The sequence below is a fragment of the Cervus elaphus genome, chromosome 7 (genome assembly GCF_910594005.1).
Source record: "Cervus elaphus chromosome 7, mCerEla1.1, whole genome shotgun sequence".
In the NCBI taxonomy this organism is placed as follows: domain Eukaryota; kingdom Metazoa; phylum Chordata; class Mammalia; order Artiodactyla; family Cervidae; genus Cervus; species Cervus elaphus.
In genome coordinates this window covers 30447227-30473895 of record NC_057821.1, presented here as the reverse complement: position 1 = coordinate 30473895, position 26669 = coordinate 30447227, and the positions used below count along the sequence as shown (strand labels likewise).

Here is a 26669-nt window from a genome sequence, read left to right as displayed (position 1 = left end):
TGAACCCAATCCTACCAACACCCAGAAAACAACAACAGTGTAAACAACATCCATACTCACTTTATTTTTAAACAGAGGAGCAGGTACCCAAAGAAAGAGAAGACTAAGAACCATCATGGGGGCTTGCACTAAGTGATCTGCCTTGGCCTTCTGACCTCGGAATGCCTCGTGATCCAATGGCCAGGGGGATGGAATAGCCCCTTGATGGTACACACACTGGAAAGGTAAACTCCCCCTTCCCTTGAAATAGAAGGGAGAAATGTAGACAAGTCAATGAATCCCCTGGAATATTGCCCCAGAATCCTTTCAGGGATGGGGTATGACTGACCATCAGTCCACAAATGGAAGTGGAGGGGAGGTAGGAACAATGAGTGGTGCTGAGCAGTAAATAATCCTGGATTATGTGCATCCAGGACCAGGATACACTTTTCATTAGAATGAAGGGAGCTGACAAAGTCCTCAAAAAGATAGAGGCAAAGAGCACATTGATTAGAACATTATCTCATAACAGAGGTGGGGCTATTTCCCACCATTACTGTAAAATAACTTTAACTAATCAAAACACAAACAGGCCTCTTTAATGGAGTTAATAAAACTACAGCAGATTGAGAATCAGGGGTAGAGGTACTAATCCCAGAAGGAAAAACTGGGACAAAGGGATCCATGCTGACAGGACTTTATAGTCCAGCTGTGGGTTCTCAGAAAGAAGCCCTGGTTCAGAAATGACAGCAAATACCCATCATCAGTATATGGGGCTGAGCCCAGGTGTAAATATCTTGAATGGCTCTCCTAACCCAAGATTATCCATATTCTTTATCCCCTCCAGTAATGTGTAAGACCAAGAAGTATGGAACACTGGAGGTGGATATCTGGTTTTTATTTCTGGGCAATCTCGATAACTTATGACATCTCACAATTTTCATGGGAAAGGAGGGGATGGCAGAGAACACAGACATCCTGTCTTGCACTGCAGGGCATGAAAAGTGGTAAGAACATCCAGCTGCGATGGGCAGGAAGTGGCAAGGCAACAAGATGCCTCATGCCTGGGGAGGGAGTACGGCCAGCACCCCTTCTGGCCCAAGTTCACCTCCTCAAGGGGAGGTCTCCATGGAATGACCATGATTCCCAACATGGCCAGAAAACCCATCGATGCCACTCATGGGGCAGATGATCAGAGGAGCTGCGCTCTTCCCTCCAGAGTAACTCAGACTGAAGTAGGGCCGGACAGGCCCACAGAAGGTAGCATGAGAGAAAGTAAAGGTGTGACACCTCTCTGTCACGTTGTAGAAGGAGACCTCGCCAGCATCATAGTCCAAGAAAATCCCCACCCGTTGGAGAGGGGTCCGCAGGGGGAGGGCAGTCATTGGGGAGGTGAGAGCCCAGTATTCTTTCCCATACCACAAGGACACTGCCCAGAATCCATTCTGGGGGGCCGAGGTTACCCCGCCTTTTCTGCACACCGAGTCTTCACAGACACCTATGGTCCACTTGGCTTTATCGCCCACCTCTACCTCCCAATAGTGTCTCCCAGCGATGAAGCAGGGAGAGCCTAAGACACAGGGAAACAGATTGAACCGCTCAGGGTTGTCGGGCAGGTCCTGCTGGAGGTAACTGTACCGCACTTGCCGCAGGTTATCAGAGAGGATGAGGCTGGGGTAGGCTGTGTCTGGGTCCAGAGTCACATCCACTGCAGAGAAACACAGGGGCAGAGGAGGATTAGCCGAGCACCAGGACAGCCCACTCTGAACACCCAGCTTTTCTCCTAGCCCTGAGAAGAGTAAGAGCTCTCCAGCAAAGACACATTCAATTTTATACATTCAAGTCCACCCTGAAGCTGACATTCCCAAAATTACTGTGTGGATTAGCTAGTTATCTCATTTAGCTAAGATATATTGGAAGTACTGAAATTTTTACTTCCACTTGCTTTTCCACATTTTAAACCACAATATCCATTATAAGCTGAATTTAAGGTTTTCTTATGTGTATGTCCAACCCCTCAATCCGAAAGCCTCAGAGGCCAGAAGTTTCACAGAATACAGTACTTAGATAGGCAGGGTGTGGTGTAGCACTCTACAACCAATATTAACATGCTGTGAAACATACGGATATCCACATTATGTCAGATAAAGACACTAAATAGTGCCACATGCATCTTACAATCAAGTGGTGGTTTCCAGTTTTAAAATCACTGACATATTCTCTCACTTGTTCTTCATATCTTATTCAGAAGGAAGATTCCCTAACATTATCTCTCTGAACCACAGTTCAGGTAGGCTGACTGGCTCCCACAAAAGGCTCATGACAACTGGTGGAGGTGACCAAGAACCTCAGAGGCATGGTTCTTGGTTCAACAATCTGTTCACAACAGTTGCCCATTTATTCCCTCATGTCATGGGTAGACCTCATACCTCCAACCAGACATTTAACTCCAAGGGTAGGGCAGTGCCTTATGCTCTTTGGTTCCCTCTACTGTACCCTGTGCAATATTAGGAAATGCAAGACATAAGCAACATATTCAATCTTGAAAGAATTAAACATGGATCACAACCAGGGGACATTAATGAAAGAAGACCCACTGTTTATAGAGTCTCTCTGTTCATGATGAAGAAGGAAATGGCAACTTGTTCCAATGTTCTTGCCTGGAGAATCCCATGGATGGAAGAGCCCAGCGAGCCCCAGTCCATGGAGTCGCACAAGAGTCGGACACGGCTGAGCAACTAACACACATGTTGTTTGTCCATGAAGAAGATCCCATGAAACAGAAGGTGGTCATGTGAATACAAACCTCAGATGAGTTTTGAGATCATAGATTTACCCAGTCTGTGAACCTCAGGTGAAGGTGATTGTCAAGGGGAGGGAGAGTTTCAACTCTAGATCTGAGACACAGAGAAGGTATGATGCAAGATTTTTCCTAGACTTTCCCTAGCTCTCAGAACAAGAGGCAAGCTCAATCTTTTCGGAAGGATGCTTTTTGTAAACCACACACTGCCCAAGGCTGGGCAGGCACAGCAGTGGACCAGTGTACTAGCAGTGGTAGTGAGCTAATTTTTTGAAACCATAGTTTCAACTCTATAATCCTTCCTAGCACCTGAATTCAATTTCCTCCTATTTCAAAGGTCCATGGTTTCAGATCTGAGGCATTTTAGGAAGCAAATATTATAAACACATAGAAATAACAATTTTTTTGTGATTATTATCATTTAAAAAAAAAATAAATGTAACCTAAAGGATTCAAATCAAGGCACTTTCCAAAACCATTCACAATAGTAGTTAGGTTGATAGGGATTTTTACTCCTTTTTCCAAATGGTTTTGTCTCCTATCACCCACCTGAGTATAACTGGGCCTCTCTCAATTCTGAAAAAAACAAAAGAGAAAAGAAGTTATGGAAGTTATCTGAGTATTTCTAGGAAGTACCCAGCAGAAGGAGCTTTAGGAGTCATCATAAAGCCATGGTTTCCATTAGAACCCCTAATGTCGGTCCTGCATTAATTTCTTCATATAGCGTAAGACTCCATCTTCCAGCCAAGAGCTCAAAGGGAAGAGGGGTTGGGAACTTTGAGCACAAAGATAACACAAGCTCAACACTGGAAGCATATGGGGTCAAACTGAGGCAAGATTAAGGATTCCACTCCTCAGTGGGTCAGCTGGCTCTGCAGGGAGAGACATGGTTCTAAGTCCACATCATACCTAACTCTTGGTTTTCATAAGCTAGCTGTTCTAGGGGATGTGTGGTTCAAGTGACACCCACTACCAACCTGGGGCAAACTACACCATTTGCAGCAAAATGCATTTACAGTTGACAAAGCATTTTCACAGGTATGTTCTCAATGGGCTGCTTAAGTGCAGGAGAAGAGCAGGAAAAATAAAGGAGAGTGAGATCAAGGAATGCCGTGTCTGAGCTAACCACTTCTGGTATTAAGTGGAGTTTCTCCCTGTTCTGTTTGTGGGCATTCCCTAAATCTATGTTGCCAGATGTGAAAAATGCATGTTATCTGAAAAGATGCCATGCAAATAAAGTTTTAGCACATATAGGAAATTATAAAAAGTATGGGGATTTGTAATTTATAATAAATATGAAAAGTGATTACATACATATAAGGGTTTCGATTCTATCAGGCTGCCTAGGAATTTCAGCGTTTTGTACACAGCCATATGTGCTATGGCTTCCCTGGTGGTTCAGTGGTAAAGAATCCACCTGCAGTGCAGGAGCTGCAGGTTCAATCCCTGGGTGGGGAAGATCCCCGGAGGAGGGCATAGTAACCCACTCTTGTCCTGAGAACCCCAGGGACAGAGGAGCCTGGTGGGCAACAGTCCATCAGATCACAAAGAGTCGGATATGACTGAAGCGACTTAGCACGCACACATATGTGTTATATGCTTATAAGTTACCACGAGCAGAAGATGTTGTATTTGAAGAGTGCCCCTTAAATACCTAGAACACTTTATTGAATAAATATACATGAAGGCTCCATTCTAGAACACTTCAGAAATTGTAAGTAAACCTCATCCTTACAGCCTTGTGAGGTAAGAGCTATTATCTACCTCATTTGTAAAATGAGGAAGATACAGTGTAGAATGCTTATCAGGTGGCAGAGGTAGGCCCAGGACCCAGGCAGCCAGACTCCTGAATCCCTGTTCCTACCTAGGTTCTTGCCCTCGAGGTGTTGCCTCAACCAGTGATGTTCAATTCTTCCTCCTCCCGGTCAGTACCAGTGCCCACATGTAGCAGAAACTCAATAAATTATAACTACAAATGGAATATAGCTAGAATAGTTTCTCTTGATTCTCCTTCTCAATTAAAAATAATTTTTAAATAATCAAATTAATTCTGCATTAATTGTTGGATTGTATATTTTCCTCCTCCATTAATGTAGATTGAGAAATGAGTGTATTTAGTTAAAAGACTTCAAATTGAAACAAGAGGCTATTAATTGAAAAAACTAACAAAGCCAAAAGAAAGATGTGAAATAATAGGGGAAGCCGGCCACTGAACATCACTCATTTCCCATTTTCCTACACTTTGGTGCAGATGTTTATCTTTCCAGGAAACTGCAACATCAAAAGCCCATTAAGTAGATAAATTTACCTTGGATTTTCTCCATATCTGACTGCATTTTTTCTATGGGGAGAAAAGAAGATAATCAGTTTGCATTCCATTATCTAGCTGGAAAACACTTCCTCTCAAGCAATACAGTTATTCAGAGCATAAACCCTCAGAGATCCCTCTTCTCACATTACCTGTGAACTGCTTCAGACTCTCAGTCAAGAACAGACACTTCTGAGCAAAAATGTGGATCTTCTCTTGCAGATCTGGAGGTGTGATCCAGGGTTCAGGAATCCTGATTCTTTCAGCCCTAAGTTTAAAAAAATCCATGAGTGAATCCCCCACCCCCAACTTCTTTCAGGGTCTAGGACAAAGCCTGGGCTAAACTGGCCAGTCAGTGGATTGGTGGACAGTCTTTAATAGCAGCCAGTAGAGCCCTTTTCCTATTCTCTTCCTAGACTGTGATCCTCTGGACCAGAGTAGGGGAGTCATCTTACCTTCATATTCTCCCACAGCATTAGCTTCTGGCTTTTCAAATGGCATATGCCCTCCGAAAGATTCGCTGAATTAAACTGAATATAAGCCTGACCTTTCCAGAAAGCACTAGATTCCATGATCAAGTCCTTGACATTCATGGCGGGCAATGACCCATAACGCTCAGGTTCCCAAATATGGCAAGAATGACATCTTCAGACAGACGGGTACTCTCTGGACAATATCCAGTTACCCACAAACCCCCTCAAAGGGTCTGTGGCAAACACTGACTGCTAATCACACACCCAATATTCCTTCTCTCACCTTCCAAATTTTACTGCGTTCATGCCTGCCTAGTCTGAATGTGACCGTGTGACTAAGCTCTGGCCAATGAGAGCTAAGAAGTATCTTGCACTAATTTGAGAAGTCTGCTTAAAAAGGAATGCAATGTGACTGGTTAGCATTCTAGGAAGTTTCTTGGGCTGAAAGAATGAGGAGTGTAGCTTATGTATGGCAGAAGAGTAAATGGAAAGAAACCTGAGAGTCTGATGATAATCACTGGAGCCACCAAACCAGCCCTGGGCTAGCTATCTGCACATTTCTTTAATGATGGCAAAATGTTTTAGTTATGTTTAAGCCTTAAGTCAAAAAATTTTCAGAGTCAAACCCAAACCTTAATGTTCACAAATGCTAGAACCTAAAAGGATCTATCTCTCTGTTAGTTCAGAACTAGACTGGCATCAAAAAGTAAAAGCAGCAAGTGAGGGCAGTATTTGTTAGGGCCACTTGGCAGGGACTAGTACAAGTTCCAGCTCAATACCATCCCATCTCAGCAGCCCTCAAAAAGCTCAGCTCTATCAATAATTCTATTCACATGGCCCTTCTAGCCCATCTCCTCAAATGCTCTCACACAATCAAGCTGCACTTCCTCTGAAGGGTTTTCACCCTTCAGGGTTTTACTTAGCTTCAAAGTTCAGTTTTCCTCAAAGTCAGGCTTTACCCCAGTAGGCATTCCTACAACAAACATGATATTCCCCAAGGTCTATCCCATCTGTCCTTGCCATCCAACACTGAAAACACAATTTAATCATGGCTTCTTGCCCATTCTGGGCTTTTCCCGCTTGGTCATGTTCCAACTTCCAGGTAGCTCTTCCTCACTGTCCGTCTGATGATACAGTAGAGAAATAATGAAAACAAGAGCCAGAATCCAGGTAACTCATGACTCATTATATAACTCTGAGCTGGTCACACTTTTCTTAGCCTATATTTTCCCCATTACAGAAAAAAGAGAGCCAGAAACAAAGACAGAGATGACAAAAGAGAAAGGATTCTGAAATAAAAACTATCAAATACCCTTGCACTTTGCCCGAGGCCCTGTGAGTCTCCACCCTCTCCATAGAAGTGTCCTCATAAACTACCAGCACCCTCCCCAGTGGGCCCCCCACTTCACTCCTCACCCTCATTATTTGTCAATAACTCCTTAGTTTTACTGAGAAGAGCTGCAGTCCATCTAGTTCTTTGCACAGTAGTGACTCAGTTCGGGGACAGACAGGATATGTGTCAAATTTGTTAAGACGTCCTCAGGCTCTGGGCTCCTTCAAGAGTTTCTAAGTATGAGGGAAAGTCTACTCAGGCTTGATTTTGCACTGGGGAAATAGAAAACTGTACCTGCTCAATGTGTCCCCGATGTCCTATAAGAGAAAGGAAAATGAAAACCATGAGAAATCATTTATAATGTCAGTTTTCTCTCATAGATGTTTGTTAGAAACTGAACTACAGGCTGGCCCTCCTAGGAGAAGCCAAGGAGACAAGGAGCACACTCTGTGTAAAACCTGGGCAGAGGAAACTGGGATACACACTATTTGCTATTCTAGCATCTTCCTGCATTCCCTTCCTGCACACTGGTCAAAGATCTCAAGATTTCAAATTTACTAACTCAAGCATCTCACTCTTGGACCACAACTGCCTACCTGCCTGCCCAGCTTGCTTTCTTTGACCTATTATTGTGTGTGTGTGCTAAGTTGCTTCAGTTGTGTCTGACTCTTTGCAACCCTATGGACTGTAGCCTGCCAGGGACCCTGTCCATGGAATTCTCCATGCAAGAATACTGGAGTGGGTTGCCATTTCCTCCTCCAGGGGATCTTCCCAACCCAGGGATTGAACCCATGTCTCTTGCACAGGCAGGCAGATTCTTTACCGCTGAGCTACCAGGGAAGACCCCAATACTGCCTTAATACAGGCTAATTATTTTAAAAATATCTGTCCACTTGGGTTTCCCAGGTATTGCCCCATGATTAAATTCAAGCTTACATTGTGTATCCTTCTAAAAATAATTGATATTCACTTTCCCTTTATTGGTGGTATGTTATAGCTACTATTTTTCCTTTTATAATTAAAAAGTATCTCAAAGTGACACTTTAGAAATTAATATTCCAGCCCTTATCGAACTCCCCCTCAGATTTAGCATCTGTAGATAATTACTGTCTAAATTACTTTTCACTATGATAGCTGCCAAATGATCATTTTCTTGCCTCAAAATTGCTTGTACATTACTTAGTCAACAGTCTACTGGAAGGAAGAATTTTCCCTTATTTATCATTAGTATGGATCCATCAATTCCTACTTTATTCAATGGGTTATAACTCATCACTATTCTTAATTATTTCAGTGCTCAAAAAATCTGAGACTTGGTCAGAGAATCTGTCACTTTTTTCCTATCTCTTCTCATCCCATTCTCCCCATTATTATCTGGTTTATCATTCCAGTGTTTCCCTTGCAAATACCTGCAGATACATGTATTTTCTAATTATCTCTTCTTTCTTACACAAAAAGCATAATCTGTTTTGCACTTTGATTTTTTTCACTTCCCAATACATTATAGAAACTCCTCTATATCAGTTATATCATAGGTACCTTCCTTTTCCTTTTTTTATAGTTGCATAACATTCCTCTGTGTGTGTGTGTTCATATGTTAAAATACAGTTAGACAACAGTGGCCATCTTGCCCTGTTCCTGACCTTAGTGGGAATGCCCTCATTCTCCACATTAAGATTCAGTTTACTTTTCAAATGACTTCTACCATGACCACTCTCCCCCAGGGAGTCCACAACTTTCCCTCTTCTTTCTCTGCTTTTCTGTATCATCCAGTTTTGAATTCATGGTCCATGTGTTCAGAAATATTCTCACAAATACCTTAAAAAAATAAGCAAACCCATGGTTGCCACTGGGTAGAAAAGGATGAGGAGTGACTGTTTAATGGGTACGAGGTCTCCTTCTGAGACGATCAATGTGTTCTGGAACTATACAGCTGTGATGGTTGCATAACATTAAGTTTACTAAATGTACCAAGTTGCACACTTTGAAATAGTTAAAACGGTTAATTTAAGTTATGTATATTTTATCATAATAAAAAAGTCAGAACAGGGGGAGTTCCCTGACCAGTTCAGTGGTTAGGATTTTGTGCTTTCACTGCCATGGGCCCAGGTTCAATCCCTGGTCAAGGAACTTAGATCCTACAAGTAGTGTGGCAAGGCCAAAAACAAAACAAAAAAAACCCTCACATCTTGCAAAGCCCTAATCCTGGATGAACCCAACTACCAGCTTTCCCTAGGTCTGGAACCAGAACAGTCACAATCAGAAAAAGCAAAGCCAGGACGGGAAAAAGTCACACAACTGGACAAATTCTGATATAAACTGACATTCACTGACCAAATAACTCGACTTCGTCTTGCAAACCAATTTGCTTTCCCATACTCTGAAACAATAATTTCAGAACTTTCCCACAATCCTCAAACTCGTTATTTTCTCCAACCCCTGCTCAATGGCAGCAGATGGTGCCGCTTTCCAACTTCAAAAGAGGACAGAAGCCAAGACGTTTTTGCTACCAAACCTCACAACCTGCTGCATCTACCTGTCCCCACCCTCCTTTCTTCTTATACAACAGAGGATATTTCAAAGCTAAGTCCCACCTACATGCTTCAGTTACCCTTCCTTCTGCCTTTTCAGAAACAGCACATCAGAGATGAGTTCATCCTTAGAGCTTAAGTAGATCTTCTTCACCTGAATCTTTACAACAGACACTCTTCTCCACATTTTTTTAAAAGATATGTTTAACTGGTTTCTTTAAGCATCCTCTCCCCATAAAGCTCCACAATTCTACCTCATCTCCAAGTATTTTCTTTGTATCTCTTTCACAGCCTTATTTATTGAAATAGTCATTTACTCTCGCAGCTTCCATTCACCCTGTCACTACAACTTCTCCTCACGTGGCTCCTGCCCAGATTGCCCACTCGGGCAGCTGTACACCAAGTTTATCAAGGATGCTCATGTTTTTAAACCAAATGGACCTCAGCCTTCATATTATTTCCCTTCAACTGCATTAGACTCTGTTGTCCACTCCCTCCTTCCAGAAACATTCTTCCTCCCTGATCACATATTGCCTCCCTGGTAAATTGTTCCCCCTGCAAGCTCTTCCTTCTCTCTCTGGCAATTAAATATTGGTGTTCATTAAGGCTCAAGATTAAGCCTTCTCTTTTTAATCTGAAGTAGGAGTTGATGAACTTTTTCTAAGAAAAAGGCCATACAGTCTCTGGCACAACAGATAATACAAAATAAATAAATGGGCGTGGCTATGTTCCAATAAAAATGCATGGACAATGAAGCTTGAATTTTATGCAATTTCACATATCACAAAATAACAAACATTCTTCTGATTTTTCTTCCCCAACTATTCAAAACTAAAAAGCACAATGAGCTCGCAGGACACACAAACACAGGTGGTGGGCCATAGTTTCTTGACCCTAAACCCATCAGCCCTTTTTTAATGGCAACACTGATGATACTTGTTTGTTCACTTCTTTATCATATGATCTTGACATCAGAATTTAAATTTCAGGAGAGCTTATTTATCCACTTAATTCCAGTGCTTGACGCAGAACAGAAAATTCATATGCACTGAACGAACAAACAACAGACAAATAATCAGATCATTTCCTGTGGTCTTGCTGGGCTGGGTCTACTGCAGCTTTATCACCTGTACAACCAAGATTAAACCCCAAGACTGCTTGGGCTGACCACTTCCTGTGGTACTTGTTATTTTGTGGTTGTCCTGGTGTGCACATACATGTTACAATTATAGGATACTGGGGTGAGGAGAATCTTTAAATGACATGTGGGCCAAATTCCTCATTACATGAGTAACTGAGGCCCAGAGAGGTCAAGAGCCTCGCCTGTGATCAGACCACTTATCAGTGGAGGACAGGCTTGAGAAGGACAGGTCTTCCTTTTGAGCTTTCCACGACATAGTGCAACTGACTGACCCAAGTTGTGCCAACCAGGGCCTCTATTGTACATTTCCCTTCCAACATGCCCTTGCTACAATCAGAGTTTCAACAAGGGAGTAGGGGGCCCTGGACACTGCTTGGCAGAGCAGGAGCTGTCTTGGCAGGGGGCTTTCAGCCTTACCTGCAGGAGCTCCCTGGTGGGTTGCTGCTGTTTCTCTTCCAGCTGGGCGATCAGGTTGCTGAGGTGGGAAATGTTGCAAGAGAACTGAGTGATGGCACCATTGATACTGTTGTAGATGGCCAAGTCTAGTTCCTCGAGACGGGCCAAAAGGCGATACTCATGCTCCTTCAAGGAGTGATACAGCTGCTCAAACTCCCAAACAATCTTCTCCCTCTCCATCTGGGTCAGGCTCTGTGTAGACCACAGGGAAGAGCAGTGAAGAGAGGAAAGGCTGCTTCTAGAGCCCTTCACATTTCTCCCCTGTCTATCTACCCCAAGACCTCATTATTTCATCCCTGTATACTAAAACAAGCATCTTGTTCACTCACTTATTTTTTTCCAGTCTTTATTGACTGGATATACAATGGCAGAGAACTGAATTACCCCAGTGATAATCAAGAGTCTTAAAAAAAAAAAGCCAAAGTCTCTGCTCTCAAGGAACTCAGTCAAGTGAGAGTCAGGTTCATGTGATACATGTCATCATGGCTAGATAAGCAAAAGTAGGGTGACTGCATTCAATAGAAGTTGATACAGTTCCCAGAAGCAGTGTTCACAAAGAGTCTTGTAGGATGAACAGAAGTTCACTTTATGGTCAAAGAACAGGAGAGCTTTCCAGGCAGAAGAAATGTCATGGACCAAGGAGTGGGAAGGCAAATCATGGGGTCTGGCTGGAGCACACGAGTGCTTGTGAAGACGGCAGATAAAGAGACGAGAAGCCTGGCAGGACTTTACTACAAGTGGGAGCCATGAAAGACTGTCAGAGAAGTCACACGATCAGATGGGTGCCCTGTGCAAGATGGTTTGGAACATACAAGCAAAACTTCTACAACAATCCTCACATAATAACCTTGATTAGTTTCCTTAAACCTTTCACATGTAATCCATTCCCTCTATCTGGCCTCCTGTCTCACTGGCTTTGCGCATAATTCTCTACTGGCACAGTTTGTTTGCCAAAGGTTATTTCTCCTTCCTTCTCCACCACTTGTCCCACTGAGGGACTCCATAAAAGCTTGTTTCTAAATAAAAGGTCAGCAAACTCCCGTGTTTTACTCCCTTGGAGTAACATGTTATTGGGAAACAGATCCACTCATTTAAATGTTGTCTTTAGCTGCTTTTCAACTACACAAGGGAGCTGACTGGTTGTGATAGAGATATGAGCCACAAAGCCAAAAATATTTACTCTCTAGTCCTTTACAGAAAGGTAAGGGACTATTTTTTCCAGAACCACCACCCTCTCCCCCAAATATCCCTACCACAAAGGCCTTGGGAAACTAGGAGAAGGGAACAAAGAGAAAAGTTCAGAATAGAATCATTGCCAAGAAAAAGAACATTCCAGCAAGAAGCAACAGTTGAGTTTATAGAAAGCCACTGTCAGCATCTGTCTGCAGAATGATACAAAAGGCTGCTAACCAATGCCCAAGAATTTCACCTGGATCAACCCTGATCTGCACAAAGCTCACAGATTAAACTTTTGCTAGGTCAGATCTCCAAGGGTTTTAAAGTCGACTATTGCATCCTTTTCCCCCCAAATGTGGGAATCCCTTGGTTCTCCAGGTGAATTCCCAACTGCCCTGTAAGGTTGTTCCACCCGTACCTAGAAGTTCTGGGTGATCTGACTGCACGAGGTTAACGGAAGTTTACAAGTCTTACAATATAAGAGTGACCAGCAGAACTGATATTATCTGTGAATTCCCAGGAACCTCACCAAGAGTTCAGCTCGCGCCTGCTCTCCCTGTGCCCGTCGCCTCTTCTTTAAGTCTTTCACTCTTTTTAAGTGGTCCAGCTGGTTCTGGATTTGCTCCTGAAAAAGCAAAAACAGGTGTATAGTTCAAGATAAGGCAGGCCTCAGCAGTGTGACTCTTCTGCTTATCACCTGTGCAACCCACATTCGTGATGCCAAGTTCTTGGTGAGAGCCTGTCCTTGGATCACACTGCCATCACCGTGGCACACCTCTCCTTTGGTAGTTTGTATCTTAAATGGTGGGTCACCTACCTGCCTTTGGAAGGATACTGCATGGCTTAGTGGAAAGGTGAATGGACTAGAAGGCTTTAGTTGTCGAGCTTTCAGGTACGTGTATGGAGAAAAGGACTTAACTTTTATTTCCCCCTGGTATGATATGAGCCAACACCACCTTCTCAACCTACTAGAGTGTTATCACCAGTGTGAGTAAAATGATATTTTTGAAAGCACCATAAATGTTCAGTGAATAATTTTGCATGAAAGTACTCACATTTACACATGTACATAATTGTGTGCATGTTCTTGCAGTCCTCAAACACAGATTATGTGCACGCCTTGAATGTTGCCTTACAACTGTTTTATATTTAATACTTTATTTCCATGTTATTGTTGAGCTGTGCCAATCTGTTGGTTCACAAGGGGATCCACACAGCATTTTATTTCACTCAGTCTTCATAAGTCTTATCTCCTATGAGTCTCACAGTGGTTAAATGACTTAGGCAGTAAGGAACTTGTTCTTTTCCGGGAGGTTCTAGAAGAGGACGGAGCACAGGGAAGTGTTGGGGGAAAGGAGAGGTGATGGGCACCTATTTGATGTGAATACAGCCTGGCAACGTCCGAGTGTGTTTTGTCTGAGATCATCTAGGAGCCAAAAGGAAGGCGAGCGTCTCTGAAGCTTGTCGCTGCGTATGTGGTTTTACAAATATCTTATATACGGTCAAGAGGGGTCCCCATGGGCCGTCATGTATGATGTGCCCGTGAGAGGGTAAACACAGAGGCACATAAGGCAATGAGGGTGGGGAGACTTCTGGCTTCCTCACCAGCTACAGGTTTTCCTCCCAAATCTGAGTGCCGAGGCTCTGGAGCGGACAGAGGAAATGACGGCTGTGAACCACACGTCCGGCTCAGCCATTTTCTAGGCGGAAAAAAGGAAGCCCCTTTGGCTCTCTCCTCCCTTTGTCCGACTGGCGCTCCGGCCCCTCCCCGGCCCGCGCGCCCAGCCCTCACCTTGAAGCCCTCCACCGCCTCCTCGAGCGGCAGCACGCTGTGGCCGCGGTGCTCGCGGGAGCGGTCGCACACCACGCAGATGGGCATCTGGTCCTCCTCGCAGTACAGCTTCAGGGGCTCGCGGTGTTTCTCGCACACGCCCATCTCGCCTCCGGGCCCCGACGGCCGCTCGGTGCGCAACTGCTTCACCAGCTGGGTCACGTTGGCCAGGTGCCGGTTGGGCCGCATGTGCCGCTGCGGGAAGGTCTCCCGGCACTGCGGACACGACACATTGGTCTCCGCCGCGCCCCAGCAGCGGGCGAGGCAGGCGCAACAGATGTTGTGGCCGCAGTCGAGCATCATGGGCTCCACAAAGTACTGCAGGCACACGGGGCAAGTGGTCTCCTGCTGTAAGCACTCGGCCACGCTCCCGGAGGCCATGGCGCGGGCCCGCGGGGGCGAACGGGCATGGGCCCCGGTGCCCAGCCCAGCGCGGAGCCCAACTCGACTGCGCTCCCTCCCGTCCGCTGTTTCTGGGCGGTGCGGAAAGGCCAGCCGGGCTGACTGAGGGCGACGCCTCCCGGGCCGATCCCAGACGCGCCCGCGCGCTGGAACCGCGGGGTGGCCGGGCCGCTCCCTGAGCCGCTGCGCCTGGCGGAGGGAGTATGGGGATACCGCGGGCCCACCGAGCCCAGCGGCTATGCGAACGGAGAGCAGGATCGCCGCCGATCGGACTCCCGGAGCCGGGCGCTCAGAACACGCAGGACAACGTGGCCGCGTCCGAGCGGATCCCGGCGGCCGCGCAGACCCCACCCCTGCGCGAGCGGAAGGGGCGGCTCGGGGGCGGGGCTTGGGCCGGACCTTAGGCGTGAGGCTGGAAATCCCGGCCTCAGGCCTGGAATGTTTCTTTCGTTGGGAACCCAGGGAGGCCTCGCCGCCTGGGCGGGGGCGGAACGCGCGGGCGGAAGCTCCTTGGGTACGGGTCCTAGAGGCAGGCAATCTCCGCGGGTGCGGCTGGGCCAGGGTAACCCCTGCCTGCACGCTCCGGGCCACCCCACCGGGCCTTGGGCCTGGATCCCGGGTCTTTTGTTGGGTTTCTTTTCTGCTGCCCAGGCCTCTGCCGCGGCGAGAGAAAGCTAGCTTTGTGTTGGTGTGGGAAGAAGAGACATCTGGCTTCCCCGGTAGGCCGGAGGGCTGAGGGTAGCCGACTGAGCCCCACCCAGTCTGCGAGGAACTTTATCAAACAACCCCATTGACAGGCGCTCGCAGTTCTGTTTCGTAAAAGAAAGGCTTAATTATTAGATGAAAACATTTTTGTGACAGAAACAGGCAAGCCCAGTTCTGCTACTTCCTACTGTGCCTAAGCAAAGTGATCTACCATTCTGAGCTTCAGTTTCCTCTCTGGTGAAATGGGAGTGATTATACCCCAGCGCAGAGGGAGACTTCCGTACAACTTTTGCTTTTTTAACCCTAAGGAGGTTTACCATTAAAATAATAAAATACCCACTGCCTCGATCTGTACTGAATAGAACTTAAACATGCTTGCTCATTAATAAAATACCTACTGCATAGAGCTGTATTGAGTAGAATCTAAACAGGCTTGCTCCTTCCAAAAGTATAGGGGGAATGATAATCCTGTGGGTAACACAGGCAGTTTTCATTATCCAACAAACTTACAAAATTTTTACGTTGTTCGCCCATCCCTACTTTGGTGTTTCCTGTTTTCCTTTGCTATTTTCTCGATATTGTCCTTCATCCTCTAAATTTTATTGAATTTGGACAGCCTTGCCTGTGTTTATTTTAATTTCCATTATTGTATTTTGAACTAAGTGATTTCAACAATGTCAGTTTACAAATCTTTTTTACATGAGTTAGTAACTGGTTGAATGTGACCTATTCCACCAGTTTCCCTGTTTATACTTCTTTTTCTCTAACCTATTTACACAATGCTTCAAAGAAACTGAGATCAGATACCTCAGTAACTCTGTGAGGACAAAGACATCTCTCCAGACCTCCTGGATTGCTGTTATGCCCTGTATATAATTATAATGAAAGGATTTCAATATTTATTGGATTATTAGACTAAAAATTAACTTAATGATTCCAGGGTCACATTCTATGCATACTTCTTATCGTTATCACAGTTGTTCAGTTGCTAAGTCATGGACTTAGTTCAATGCCATGGACTTCAGCACACCTGGTTTCCCTTTCCTTCAGTATCTCCTGGAGTTTGCTCAAATTCATGTCCATTGAGTCGGTGATGCCATTCAATCATCTCATCCTCTGTTGCCCCCTTCTCTTGCCCTCAATCTTGCCCAGCATCAGGTCTCTTCCAGTGAGTCAGCTCTTCGAATCAAATGGCCGAAGTATTGGAGCTTCAGCTTCATCATCAGTCTTTCCAATGAGTATTCAGGATTGATTTCCTTTAGGACTGACTGGTTTGATCTCCTTGCTGTCCAAAGGACTCTCAAGAGTCTTCCCCAGCACCACAGTTCAAAAGCATCAGTTCTTCCTGTAGTTCAGTTCAGTTCAGTTCAGTTGCTCAGTTGTGTGTGACTCTTTGCGACCCCATGGACTGCAGCACACCAGGGCTCCCTGTTCATCACCAACTCCCGGAGTTTACTCAAACTCATGTCCATTGAGTCGGTAAGAGCATTAATAAGTAAACTATTGAGATGGTATTGGCAAACTGTAAGAGAATCTGATTTGGAATGTTTAGGAGTGAATACGTGGAAGAAAATTTGGACGGACAGTACTGATAATTTTGGTTAGATAAAGTCATGAAAACAAAACAATGGTGATAAAATTGCTTGTGGAGGACAGACTCTGTGTCTGGGAGGAGGGAGGAGGTTCCATTGATGCTTTGCGAACACAGGAGTGACAAATTGATTGTGCAGGTCATAGTAAGGCAATACCAACTAGGCGGGCCCATCTAGAGACTAATGCAATAGTGACACAAGAGGACATTAGTAGAATAAGAGCTGATAGGAACAGAGGAATGGGCAGGTGGGCTAGAAAAGAATCAGGATACGCAATGCCATTCTCCTGTTATTTCTAAGGAAAATGAAGGTGAAACAGGCAAGGAGGAGAGAGGCATCTTAAGACAGAGCAATAAAGAGGTGTGTAGTAGTGAAGTATGCAGGAAACTGAAAGAGAGGAGAGTAAGACATTTGATAAAGGAGAGGGATTTGGGGGTAGAGGATGAATTGGAAGATTGGGATTGACATATATACATCATTGATTCTGTGTGGAAAATAGATAATTAGTGAGAACCTACTGTATAGCACAGGGAACTCTGCTCAATACTCTGTGGTGACCTAAATGGGAAGGAAATCAAAAAAAGAGAGGATATATGTACATGTACAGCTGATTCACTTTGCTGTACAGTAGAAACTAACACATTCCATGGATGGAGGAGCCTGGTAGGCTGCAGTCCATGGGGTTGCTAAGAGTCGGACATGACTGAGCGACTTCACTTTCACTTTTCACTTTCATGCATTGGAGAAGGCAATGGCAACCCACTCCAGTGTTCTTGCCTGGAGAATCCCAGGGATGGCGGAGCCTGGTGGGCTGCCATCTATGGGGTCACACAGAGTCGAACACGACTGAAGTGACTTAGCAGCAGCAGCAGAAACTAACACGACATTGTAAAGCAACTATACTCCAATAAAAACTTAGAAAAAAAGAAAAAGGGATTTGCTTGCACTTTGGAAAGAGATATAAGTTCTCCTTTTCAACAGGTGTGGCTTTGTGGTTTTCTGACCATCTCGCAGCAACCCCACCAAAAGAGAACCCACAGGGCAACTCTCAGAGTGGACGACTATGGATCTAAAGGAAGACTGAGAAGGGGGGGGGGGGGGAAATTCAGGAAATTTTTAAAGAATAATTGATTTGTACCAGTTCTTCCTCTTATTCTTCCAGGTTGATGGGAAAGGAGAGATGAGTTTTTCATTTAATAAGTACCTATTAAGAAGTTATTATATATTGCACTCTGTTCATAAAAGCACAAAATATTTCTAGATCCTGAAAGGTGATGCTAGTATCATGATCTTCACTTTATTGCTGGGGAAATTGTTAACTAAATTGTCTAAGGTCACAGAGTCAGTGAATGATAAAGCCAGGACTGGAATCTGGGTAGACCAGCTCCAGAGAGTAAGTTCTAACCGTTACAATATGTGTCCTCTCTAGCTGTCCCAGGTATCTGCTAGACAATTAAAAAAATAAAAAATCAAATACCAGTATTGCTGTCATTTAGTTCTTTTAACAACATTCCCTAGTGTTAAGTTATGGCTTTTAACAACCAGTGTGAAGGGTCCTAGATTAAAGAGCAATCTAAGACAAGATATAGGATAGGAGAATTCAAAGCATACCCAGGTAATGCTGATACTGAAAAATGTGATTCCTTTATTATTATTATTATTATTTTTTTTTTTTGCCATGCCCTGATGTGCAGCTTGTCGGATCTTGTTTCCCAGACCTGGCATTGAAAACATCAAGTCCTAATCACTGGACCACCAGGGAATTCTCTAAATATGATTTCTTTTTAAGTTGGCAATTAGCTTCCCCAAACTTAACTGTCTTCCATTTCCTGAGGATAAAATCTTTGGAGACATTGGGGAAGAAAGCTAATCTGACCCATTTTTTCAAAGAGCAGGACTTTAGGGGATTTCATTGAACGACTGGTAAATACCCTCTGCTTCCTGCCCTTATTAAGCCCACAGGCCACTGTGGCTAGGTGGGGGCAGGGATGGTTAGCTACCTCCAAGAGGGTCACCATCAGTTTCTTTCCTCTCCATATGCATATGCATAGTGACATTGTATCATTGAGAGGTACAGTTCTATTCTTCTCTTGAATCTGGACTTGCCTAGAATGCTCTGACCGACCCACAGAGTATGGCAGAATGATTCTACATGATGCTGGGCCTGGCCTACAGAGGACTGACATCCTCTGTCTTGGACCCTTAAGGGTCTTCAGCTACCATGGAAGATGTTTGTATTAGTGTGCTCTGGCTTCTGTAACAAAACATCAGCCTGTGTGGTTCAAACAACAGAAATTAATTTTTTCAGTATATTTTCTGGAGAGTGGAAGTCCAAGGTCAAGGTGTGAGCAAGGGCAATTTCTCCTAAGGTCCCTCTCCTTGGCTTGCAAGCAGTCACCTTCTTCTGGTTCTCACACAGCCTTTCCTCTGTGCTCACTTTTCTAATGGTGTGTTTTTTTTTATTTTTTGATTGGGTTAAGTGGCTTTATTAGAGAAAGCTAGGATTACAAAGGACTTGAGAGTTGGCCTTGGGGCCTTTCTTCTTGCCAAAGGTGGGCACAATATTGACAAAGCTCTGGTTATACTGCATATACCTCTTGGCCCAGCCCATCTTCTTTTGCTACTGTTTGGCTGCTTTGGGATTCTGACCCAGCATCAGCCAGGGACCATTGACTTCACCTCTAAGCATGTGGCTGGCTACTTGTTGAGTGCTCAGAGCCTCCACCCCACACTGGCCCAGGGTAGTCTCATCCTCTCGGGGGGGCATCCCTGCCAGGGGGCACGACTTGAGTGATGCCCTTGAGGGAGGCTACACGAACTTAGATGGGTGACTGTCTCCTGGCCTGCCAATGCACAAGATGCAAATTCTTGCCTGGAAGATCCCATGGACAGAGGAGGCTGGCGGGCTGGTCTATGTGGTCACAAAGAGTCAGATGTGACTTAGAGACTAAACAACCACAACTCCTGGCCTGTCACCTCCAGTGTGTGTAGCTATTGGCTGAGGACAAAGAACTGAGAGTTGGTGACTGAACCGTGACTACTGCTGCTACCATGAAGATGGAGCCAAGAGAGAGCTTTATGAACAAAAGTTTTTAGGTTTGATGGATTCCACTTTATCAACTTTTTTTTTTTCCTTTTTGGTTACTACTTCCTGTTGTTGGTTACTGCTTTCTGAAACTCACATCCATATCCAGTCTTCATGCTCAAGGTCTGTAAAACCCACTCATCTTGCCCCTTTCTGATCTATACTAACTCACCAGTTTTCTCCCCAGGTCTACACGGGCTCCATCCCTACTTCCCCGTTGAATTCCCGGAAGTTCGGTTGGTTTGCCAGGAACCTTCTCGGGAATAGAGCCGGCGCTCTGTGTCCTTTCTGGGAATGAGGAAAGGGAGTTCGCGCTTGTCCAGTCGGGGATCGGTTCCGGGTCATTAGGATCTTTGAGCTTCAACATCCTGGGGTTACAGGGGAGGGCAGAGGGAAGGAGAGGGAAGAAACGTCAAACCATACCCGGGATTGAGAGGTTCAGTCAAAGTTGCTGACTCTACTGAGAAAGAAGGTTTAGTTAATTTATAAGGATTCCCATTCTTCCGGATAAACCTTAAACTACTAAAAAATTTAACAGCTCGTGAGGAATGCGTGTCCAGAGAATCTGAAGGTTTTATTTGTTTACCCAGAAATATCAACCTGTCAGGATGGCCGAGTGGTCTAAGGCGCCAGACTCAAGCGCGAACAAGCTTCCTCTGATAGAGGTTTCTGGTCCCCGAATGGGGGCGTGGGTTCGAATCCCACTTCTGACAGAACTTTTTTCTCTCCTGATCACGAACACTTTCTCAGCCATTGCATTCTCTTCTTTCTACTTTCCCCCCTTTCAGCCCTAACGACGGACGCCTAATGAGGTCCGACCCCTTTCTTTTCCGTTGCTACTTATCATGGATCCTGTTTTCCTCTGTGCTCTGATTTGTCATCAAAGGCGCTTTTCACCGAATGCTCATTAACCTAGGGGCGTCCTGGGAGGAAAAAGAACCTGATGGGAACGAAAGACATGTACACAGACTCGGTGATTACAAACTGTCCTGAGCTCGCCGGCTATTGAGATCGTACTCTCACGCCCTTTCTCACTGGCCGAACGAACCTATCAAAAATTAAAAGTGCAAAAACTGAAAGTAGCTTGGTTCACTCTGTTAAGGGATTGGAATGTGAAAAAGAAAGAAGGTTCCACCGAGATTTGAACTCGGATCGCTGGATTCAGAGTCCAGAGTGCTAACCATTACACCATGGAACCACTCTTACTGTTGACTTGATACACTGTCCATCTGATATCTCTTTCTTTGTGCTCTTTCCCCCCCCCCCCCCCCCCCAATTGAGGTATAGTTGATTTATAATGTTGGTTTCAGGTACACAGCAGAGTGATCCAAAATTTTTATAGACTGCACTTCATTTAAAATTATTCTATCTTTGTGCTTTTTATTTACTTATTTTTTTTTTTAACCAACAAAGATGTATAAAAAACAATTTAAAATGAAACGTGCCGCTTTAACCGAAAGCTCTGCTCTTCTTCCTAATTGATTTTTTCTTCTTTTTTAATTTACGGGGGCTTTTTTGTTTTTTTTAAAGAGGGATGGAAAATCTCTGCACTTTTAAGGTGAAGGACGATAGAGAAGCCAAACTCAAGGGTGGGAGGTTGTGGGAGGTTGCTGGTTGTTTCCCCTGAGCCTTCTTCCCATATTTCTTTCCCTTGATGTCTGGGGAAGGGCAGGATCTTGATCTGAGAAAATGGTTACCTCTGGCGGTTTTGATTTTGCCGTTATTTCCAACACATGCAAAAGCAAACTCGATTTCCATCTTGCCTTCAAAAGGGAAAAAAGAAAAATTAACGTATATGTGTTTTTTCCCCACAGCTTCACTTTTCGTTCTAGGATACCTGCAGATGCCTCCAGAGCAACCTCAGTTTCTTGGTGCTTCCTGCTTAGGTGTAATTATGGGTTTGCCATTTTAAAATTTGTCCTTTCGCTTCGAGATTCCTTAAGTACAGAACAGGTTCTCATTTCTCTTTGACACCGGATGGTTCTGGTACATAGTATTAATAGAAACTTAATCTATGGCTTGTTGCATGCTGCTGCTGCTGTTGCTAAGTCACTTCAGTCGTGTCCGACTCTGTGTGACCCTATAGATGGCAGCCCACCAGGTTCCTCTGTCCCTGGGATTCTCTAGGCAAGAATACTGGAGTGGGTTGCCATTTCCTTCTCCAATGCATGCATGCGTGCTAAGCGCTTCAGTCGTGTCCAATTCTGTGTGACCCTATGGACAGCAGCCCACCAGGCTCCTCCATCCACAGGATTCTCTAGGCAAGAATACTGGAATGGGTTGCCATTTCTTTCTCCGCTTGCTGCATGAACACATAGATTAAAGGATCAATCAATGAATGCATGCATGAATTAAAGAAGGAGTGAATAAATGACCCAGAGTCGGACTTTTTTGGAGGGTTTTCTTTTCCCTTCTCTCCATATGCTAAATCTGACAAGTCTAAAGGACATGATTGTGGCTTTTTGCCAAGTGGAGGGTTCCTTTCCAGGTTCTAGCTCCCAGGTACAACATTCCAGTAGCCATAGGGCCCCACAAACGTTTCCTGGAGTGTGGATGGCCAAGAGAGGACGTCATACTGCTGGGCATAGTCACTTATTTCTCTAAATTTTCATTTTATTGAGATAACATGATTATTTATCTAGTAATTATTAAGAACAACATATAATAAAGAGATCATATATGTAGCATCCCTGGAAAAAATACTCAGTATAAATTACTACTTTAGTCAGTCTAAATATTAATTACTGACCCTACATTCTTCATGGACCTCTGGTAATCTACCAAGGATGAATTGCTTACGAATTCCTGAATCATTTTTCTGCCATTCATCCTTTTGCTGGCTTTACAACTGAGCAAGGTGCCTGTCACAAAACAGGTGCTCAGTAAATATGGATTGAAGTGAATATATCTTTGGAGAGGTAGAGAGGGCAACAGTGAAATTCAAAGACTTTGCCCAGGTCACTATACAGTTCTCCTAAGTTCTTCCCTCCATGCGTATCAACTCTCTATTCTATTATATCCATTGGTTTTAAAATTAAACCAGAACCTCAAAAGCCACTCTTCAGCAATAGCCTTTAAATTGTTTTCTGAGGCTAGACAAGGCAAAAAGGGGGCATAAATCAATGTTTTTTCAACCTTAGCACATTTTTTATCTCAGGGAAGGATAGTGGTTGTGGAGCTGAAAGATAGGAAATCTGGCCACGCTGCTGCTGCTAAGTCGCTTCAGTCGTGTCCAACTCTGTGCGACCCCAGAGATGGCAGCTCACCAGGCTCCCCCATCCCTGGGATTCTCCAGGCAAGAACACTGGAGTGGGTTGCCATTTCTTTCTCCAATACATGAAAGTGAAAAGTGAAAGTGAAGTCGCTCATTCGTGTCCGACTCTTAGCGACCCCATGGACTGCCTACCAGGCTACCAGGCCAGCCTACCAGGCTCCTCCATCCATGGGATTTTCCAGGCAAGAGTACTGGAGAGGGGTGCCATCGCCTTCTCCAATCTGGCCATGGGTTGGTTTACTTATTCTTGAGTTTGGAGTTCAGAAGATTGCTCCTTTCCCTTGGAATTATCCATGGTTGGTTCACAAGGTGAATGTGAACCTTATATCGCAAGGTGAGTGTCAACAAAGACCACTGAGAGGAATGTCTAGGGGAAGAAATGACTGGGTCCAACAATCCAGAAGCAAACTGTTCCCTCATAATCTGAGCAGGAACGGTTTACACTTACCTGGTAGCAGAGCTGAATCCAAAAAGAAGTCAGTGTGGCTAAATCAGTGGTCAAGAACCAAGTTCAGCTGGAGTGTCCTGTAGAAATGGGGCTTTAGAACACATGACCCTACCTCAAACTGAAGATCTCAAGGTCTTCCTGGCACCTGAGCTCTATATACCTTACTCACTTCACAAATTAGGAAGATATTCTTTCATGTATTTATTTATTCATTACTACTTACCAGAAATATCTGTTTTGTTTTCATGATGTGGAGAAGTGAGAGAAATACGGTTCTGTACCTGACAAAGTTTATGATGCATAGGGAAAAGCAGACAATTACACAAAATTTTCCACTTCCAAAAGTTATGGTAAATGCTAAAATAAGTGATGGATAGAGTGATAACAGAGCATGGCCAATGCAAAACAACAGGAATACGCCATTAAGGTCAGGTAGCAATGAGGAAAACCTGCCAGAGGAAGGAATGGCTGAGCTGAGGCCTGCTACAAGCTCCCCAGTTTGTTCCATTTCTCCTATGCCATATTTATCAGATTGGGCTTTTAAAAAATTTTAATTTACAGATTTGTGAATTCACCTATTGGACTTATAAAATAAATATCCACTCAGTCTAACAACTCAAACAAGTGTCTAAAGTACAATTTATAACCTCCCTGTCCTCTAACACTGTTACCACTGGAAACAATTTCAGCTATGTCCTTCTATACATTGTCCTGACGTAATGTTCTTTATTTTGGTAACTATATATTACAATGTCATTCATAGTTCCTTTGTTGCATTCTTTACCAGTGGAAACTGTGCCTTCTTGTGGCCATTGTGCCTCTACTGCTTGTCTTCTCTCGTAGGCACAAGGGCAGGGACTTCCTTCCTTGTTCCCATCCAGGTGCTCAGGGCCTAATTGTAATTCTGGAGAGAGATCAAGGGAGGCTTCCAGGAGACAGCAACTACCTTGCTGAAGGGTAAGAAACTTTGAGGACAGAGAGAATTGCTTGGAGCAGAGACGGAGGGGCCCAACAGAAGACGCAGGGACACGTGCGGAGTGGGGAAAGCGCCTCTATTTGGTGTGAGGTGAAGGGCAGCTGAGCGTAAGAAGAGCCGCCACACCTCAGATCAACATAAATAGGATTTAAAATGTGAAATGAAAAAAATAAATAAATAAAATGTGAAGTGAGAAGGCAGCAGGGATACTGAGAACTGTGGCCGGGCAGGACCTGTCTCCAATTGCAGATTGGGAGACTGACCGCCGTTCACCAGTCCACCATTTATGGAATAATGCATCCATAATAAGTACTACTGCATTTACAGGGCCTAAGTAAGTACTTAGGAGGTGGTACACAGTAGGAGCTGATTTTTTTTTTTTCTTTTTTACATAAAAGAATGAATTAAAGAAAGCCTGTCATGTGTTCTATACTGCTGGGTGGTGAAAATACGAGGGAGTAAATACCATGCACAGTAAACGCTCAGTAACTTTTTGTTCATTGGAATAATCAGTTGAAGGCTTATCATGAGGTGGACGCTGTTTCGGGGCAGTGCCTATAGGTGTCTTCTCTGGTCTCTGGGAAAACAGATGTAGTAGGAGGAGAGGAACCTACCTGAATTTGGAGCCTGTGAGAACTGTTGTGTGCATTGGACTTGAAATGCCTAGACAAGCTTGAGGTACAAAAGGACCCTGGCAGCGGTGGGATTCGAACCCACGCCCCCGAAGAGACTGGAGCCTTAATCCAGCGCCTTAGACCGCTCGGCCACGCTACCTCCCGCAAATTCTGCTTTTACGTGCATATCATCTGACCCAAACTGTGACCCATTTCGGGTCCTTTTCCTCCCTCCCCCCCACCACGCCCCCGCCACTCTGCACTGTCCCCCGGGGCCCTTCTTCCAGCGTTCCCCTCCCCACTCCCACCTCAGCCCGAGAACCCCCTGGCCCCTGACACTTACTTTCTCATGGCTCCCAGGTTCATCTTGAATGGTGACGCCGCAGGTGGCGCGGGAAGAGGCACCTGCCCCATCTGTCACCAATATAGGAAAAAGGAGTCACGCAGACCGAGAGTTCCAGTGGATGCTGTGGGCTCCAGATCCACTTGGAATCCGGAGTAAGCCCCCGGACTGCAGGAGTGAGCAAGTCCGGGAGTTTGGTTTGAGCCTGGAGAAAGGCTGACCAAAAAACGAGGCAAGAATCTCGAGGGTCCCGCCTCTCCCGCCCTCCTTCATCATCTCAAGAGACCTCCTCCACGGAACCTCATAAGGGAGGCAGAGAGTGCAGTCCTTGCTATTGAAGTCCTGTTTGCTTTTCAGAAGGTAGCGCATCTCCACAGGTCCTGGTTACAGCAAACAGAACTTCTGCGAAGTCCAGATTCAGTTGCCCTCACCGCCCCTAAGTCTTCGCAGGACAATTTGCAGGGCCAACGAGCTGGACTTGCAGTCGGACCCTTATCTTGTTCTGCATGGCTTTGCCTTCCAAACTGCATATTTTAGACGTGAATTAAACCATAGTTTCATCTTCTTTTGAGGCATTGTGAATCCGAGAATTTTTTTCTTGCTTGGTAGACCTTTTATTGGAGGGGGCGGTACAGTTGCCTCCTTAGCGCAGTAGGCAGCGCGTCAGTCTCATAATCTGAAGGTCCTGAGTTCGAACCTCAGAGGGGGCAACATACACTTTTGGTTTTTTGTTTGTTTGTTTGTTTTCTTCTCCTTCCTCAGGTCTTTAAAAAAAAAAAAACAAACAAAACGAGGAAATTTGCTTTCATGAAACCGAATGGGTAGTTGTTCTTTTACAGAACCGTGTAATATTCAGACACAAAATAGTAATTTTCAGTAAAATTACTTCAAAATTCTTGTTCCAGTTGTAGACCTTGACTGATAACATAGGGGCTGAGGGATACCACACTGTGTACAACAGAAGATGCTCCTCATCTCATAGAGTTTACTTGCTGTGTTTGAGTGAGACATGACAGACAAGACAAATCTGGATTTTTAACAGCAACCTCAGGAGATCTGATCTGAATGCAATCAGCTGAACAAGTTTTTGGAATCCTTCAGCACGTATCCAGTTACCTCATGTTGACAGTTGTGGAAAAGGTCACTTTCTTCCAACATTCTGTTCACTCAGAGCTTGCCTGCTGCTGATCAGAACCGGTGGC

The 26669-nt window shown here is 44.7% G+C and overlaps 1 protein-coding gene and 4 non-coding genes across 5 annotated transcripts; 2 read left to right on the top strand and 3 right to left on the bottom strand.

The window, feature by feature from the left end:
* Positions 1 to 40: 40 nt before the first annotated feature.
* TRIM27 (tripartite motif containing 27) lies at positions 41 to 14789 on the bottom strand. The gene is made up of 8 exons (XM_043908189.1): positions 13990 to 14789; positions 12727 to 12822; positions 10983 to 11213; positions 7188 to 7210; positions 5240 to 5355; positions 5088 to 5120; positions 3329 to 3355; positions 41 to 1687 (listed from the first exon to the last, which is right to left on the bottom strand). Exons 1-8 carry the CDS (start codon positions 14407 to 14409, stop codon positions 1092 to 1094), a joined length of 1542 nt encoding a protein of 513 aa, XP_043764124.1. The 5' UTR covers positions 14410 to 14789; the 3' UTR covers positions 41 to 1091.
* Positions 14790 to 20414: 5625 nt separating this feature from the next.
* On the top strand, positions 20415 to 20525 carry TRNAL-CAA. The gene is made up of 2 exons: positions 20415 to 20452; positions 20480 to 20525. It is a non-coding gene; the product is annotated as a tRNA-Leu (tRNA).
* A 413-nt stretch (positions 20526 to 20938) lies between these two features.
* On the bottom strand, positions 20939 to 21010 carry TRNAQ-CUG. Its single transcript has one exon. It is a non-coding gene; the product is annotated as a tRNA-Gln (tRNA).
* Positions 21011 to 25202: 4192 nt separating this feature from the next.
* TRNAL-AAG lies at positions 25203 to 25284 on the bottom strand. Its single transcript has one exon. It is a non-coding gene; the product is annotated as a tRNA-Leu (tRNA).
* Positions 25285 to 26104: 820 nt separating this feature from the next.
* TRNAM-CAU lies at positions 26105 to 26177 on the top strand. Its single transcript has one exon. It is a non-coding gene; the product is annotated as a tRNA-Met (tRNA).
* The last annotated feature ends 492 nt before the right edge of the window (positions 26178 to 26669 follow it).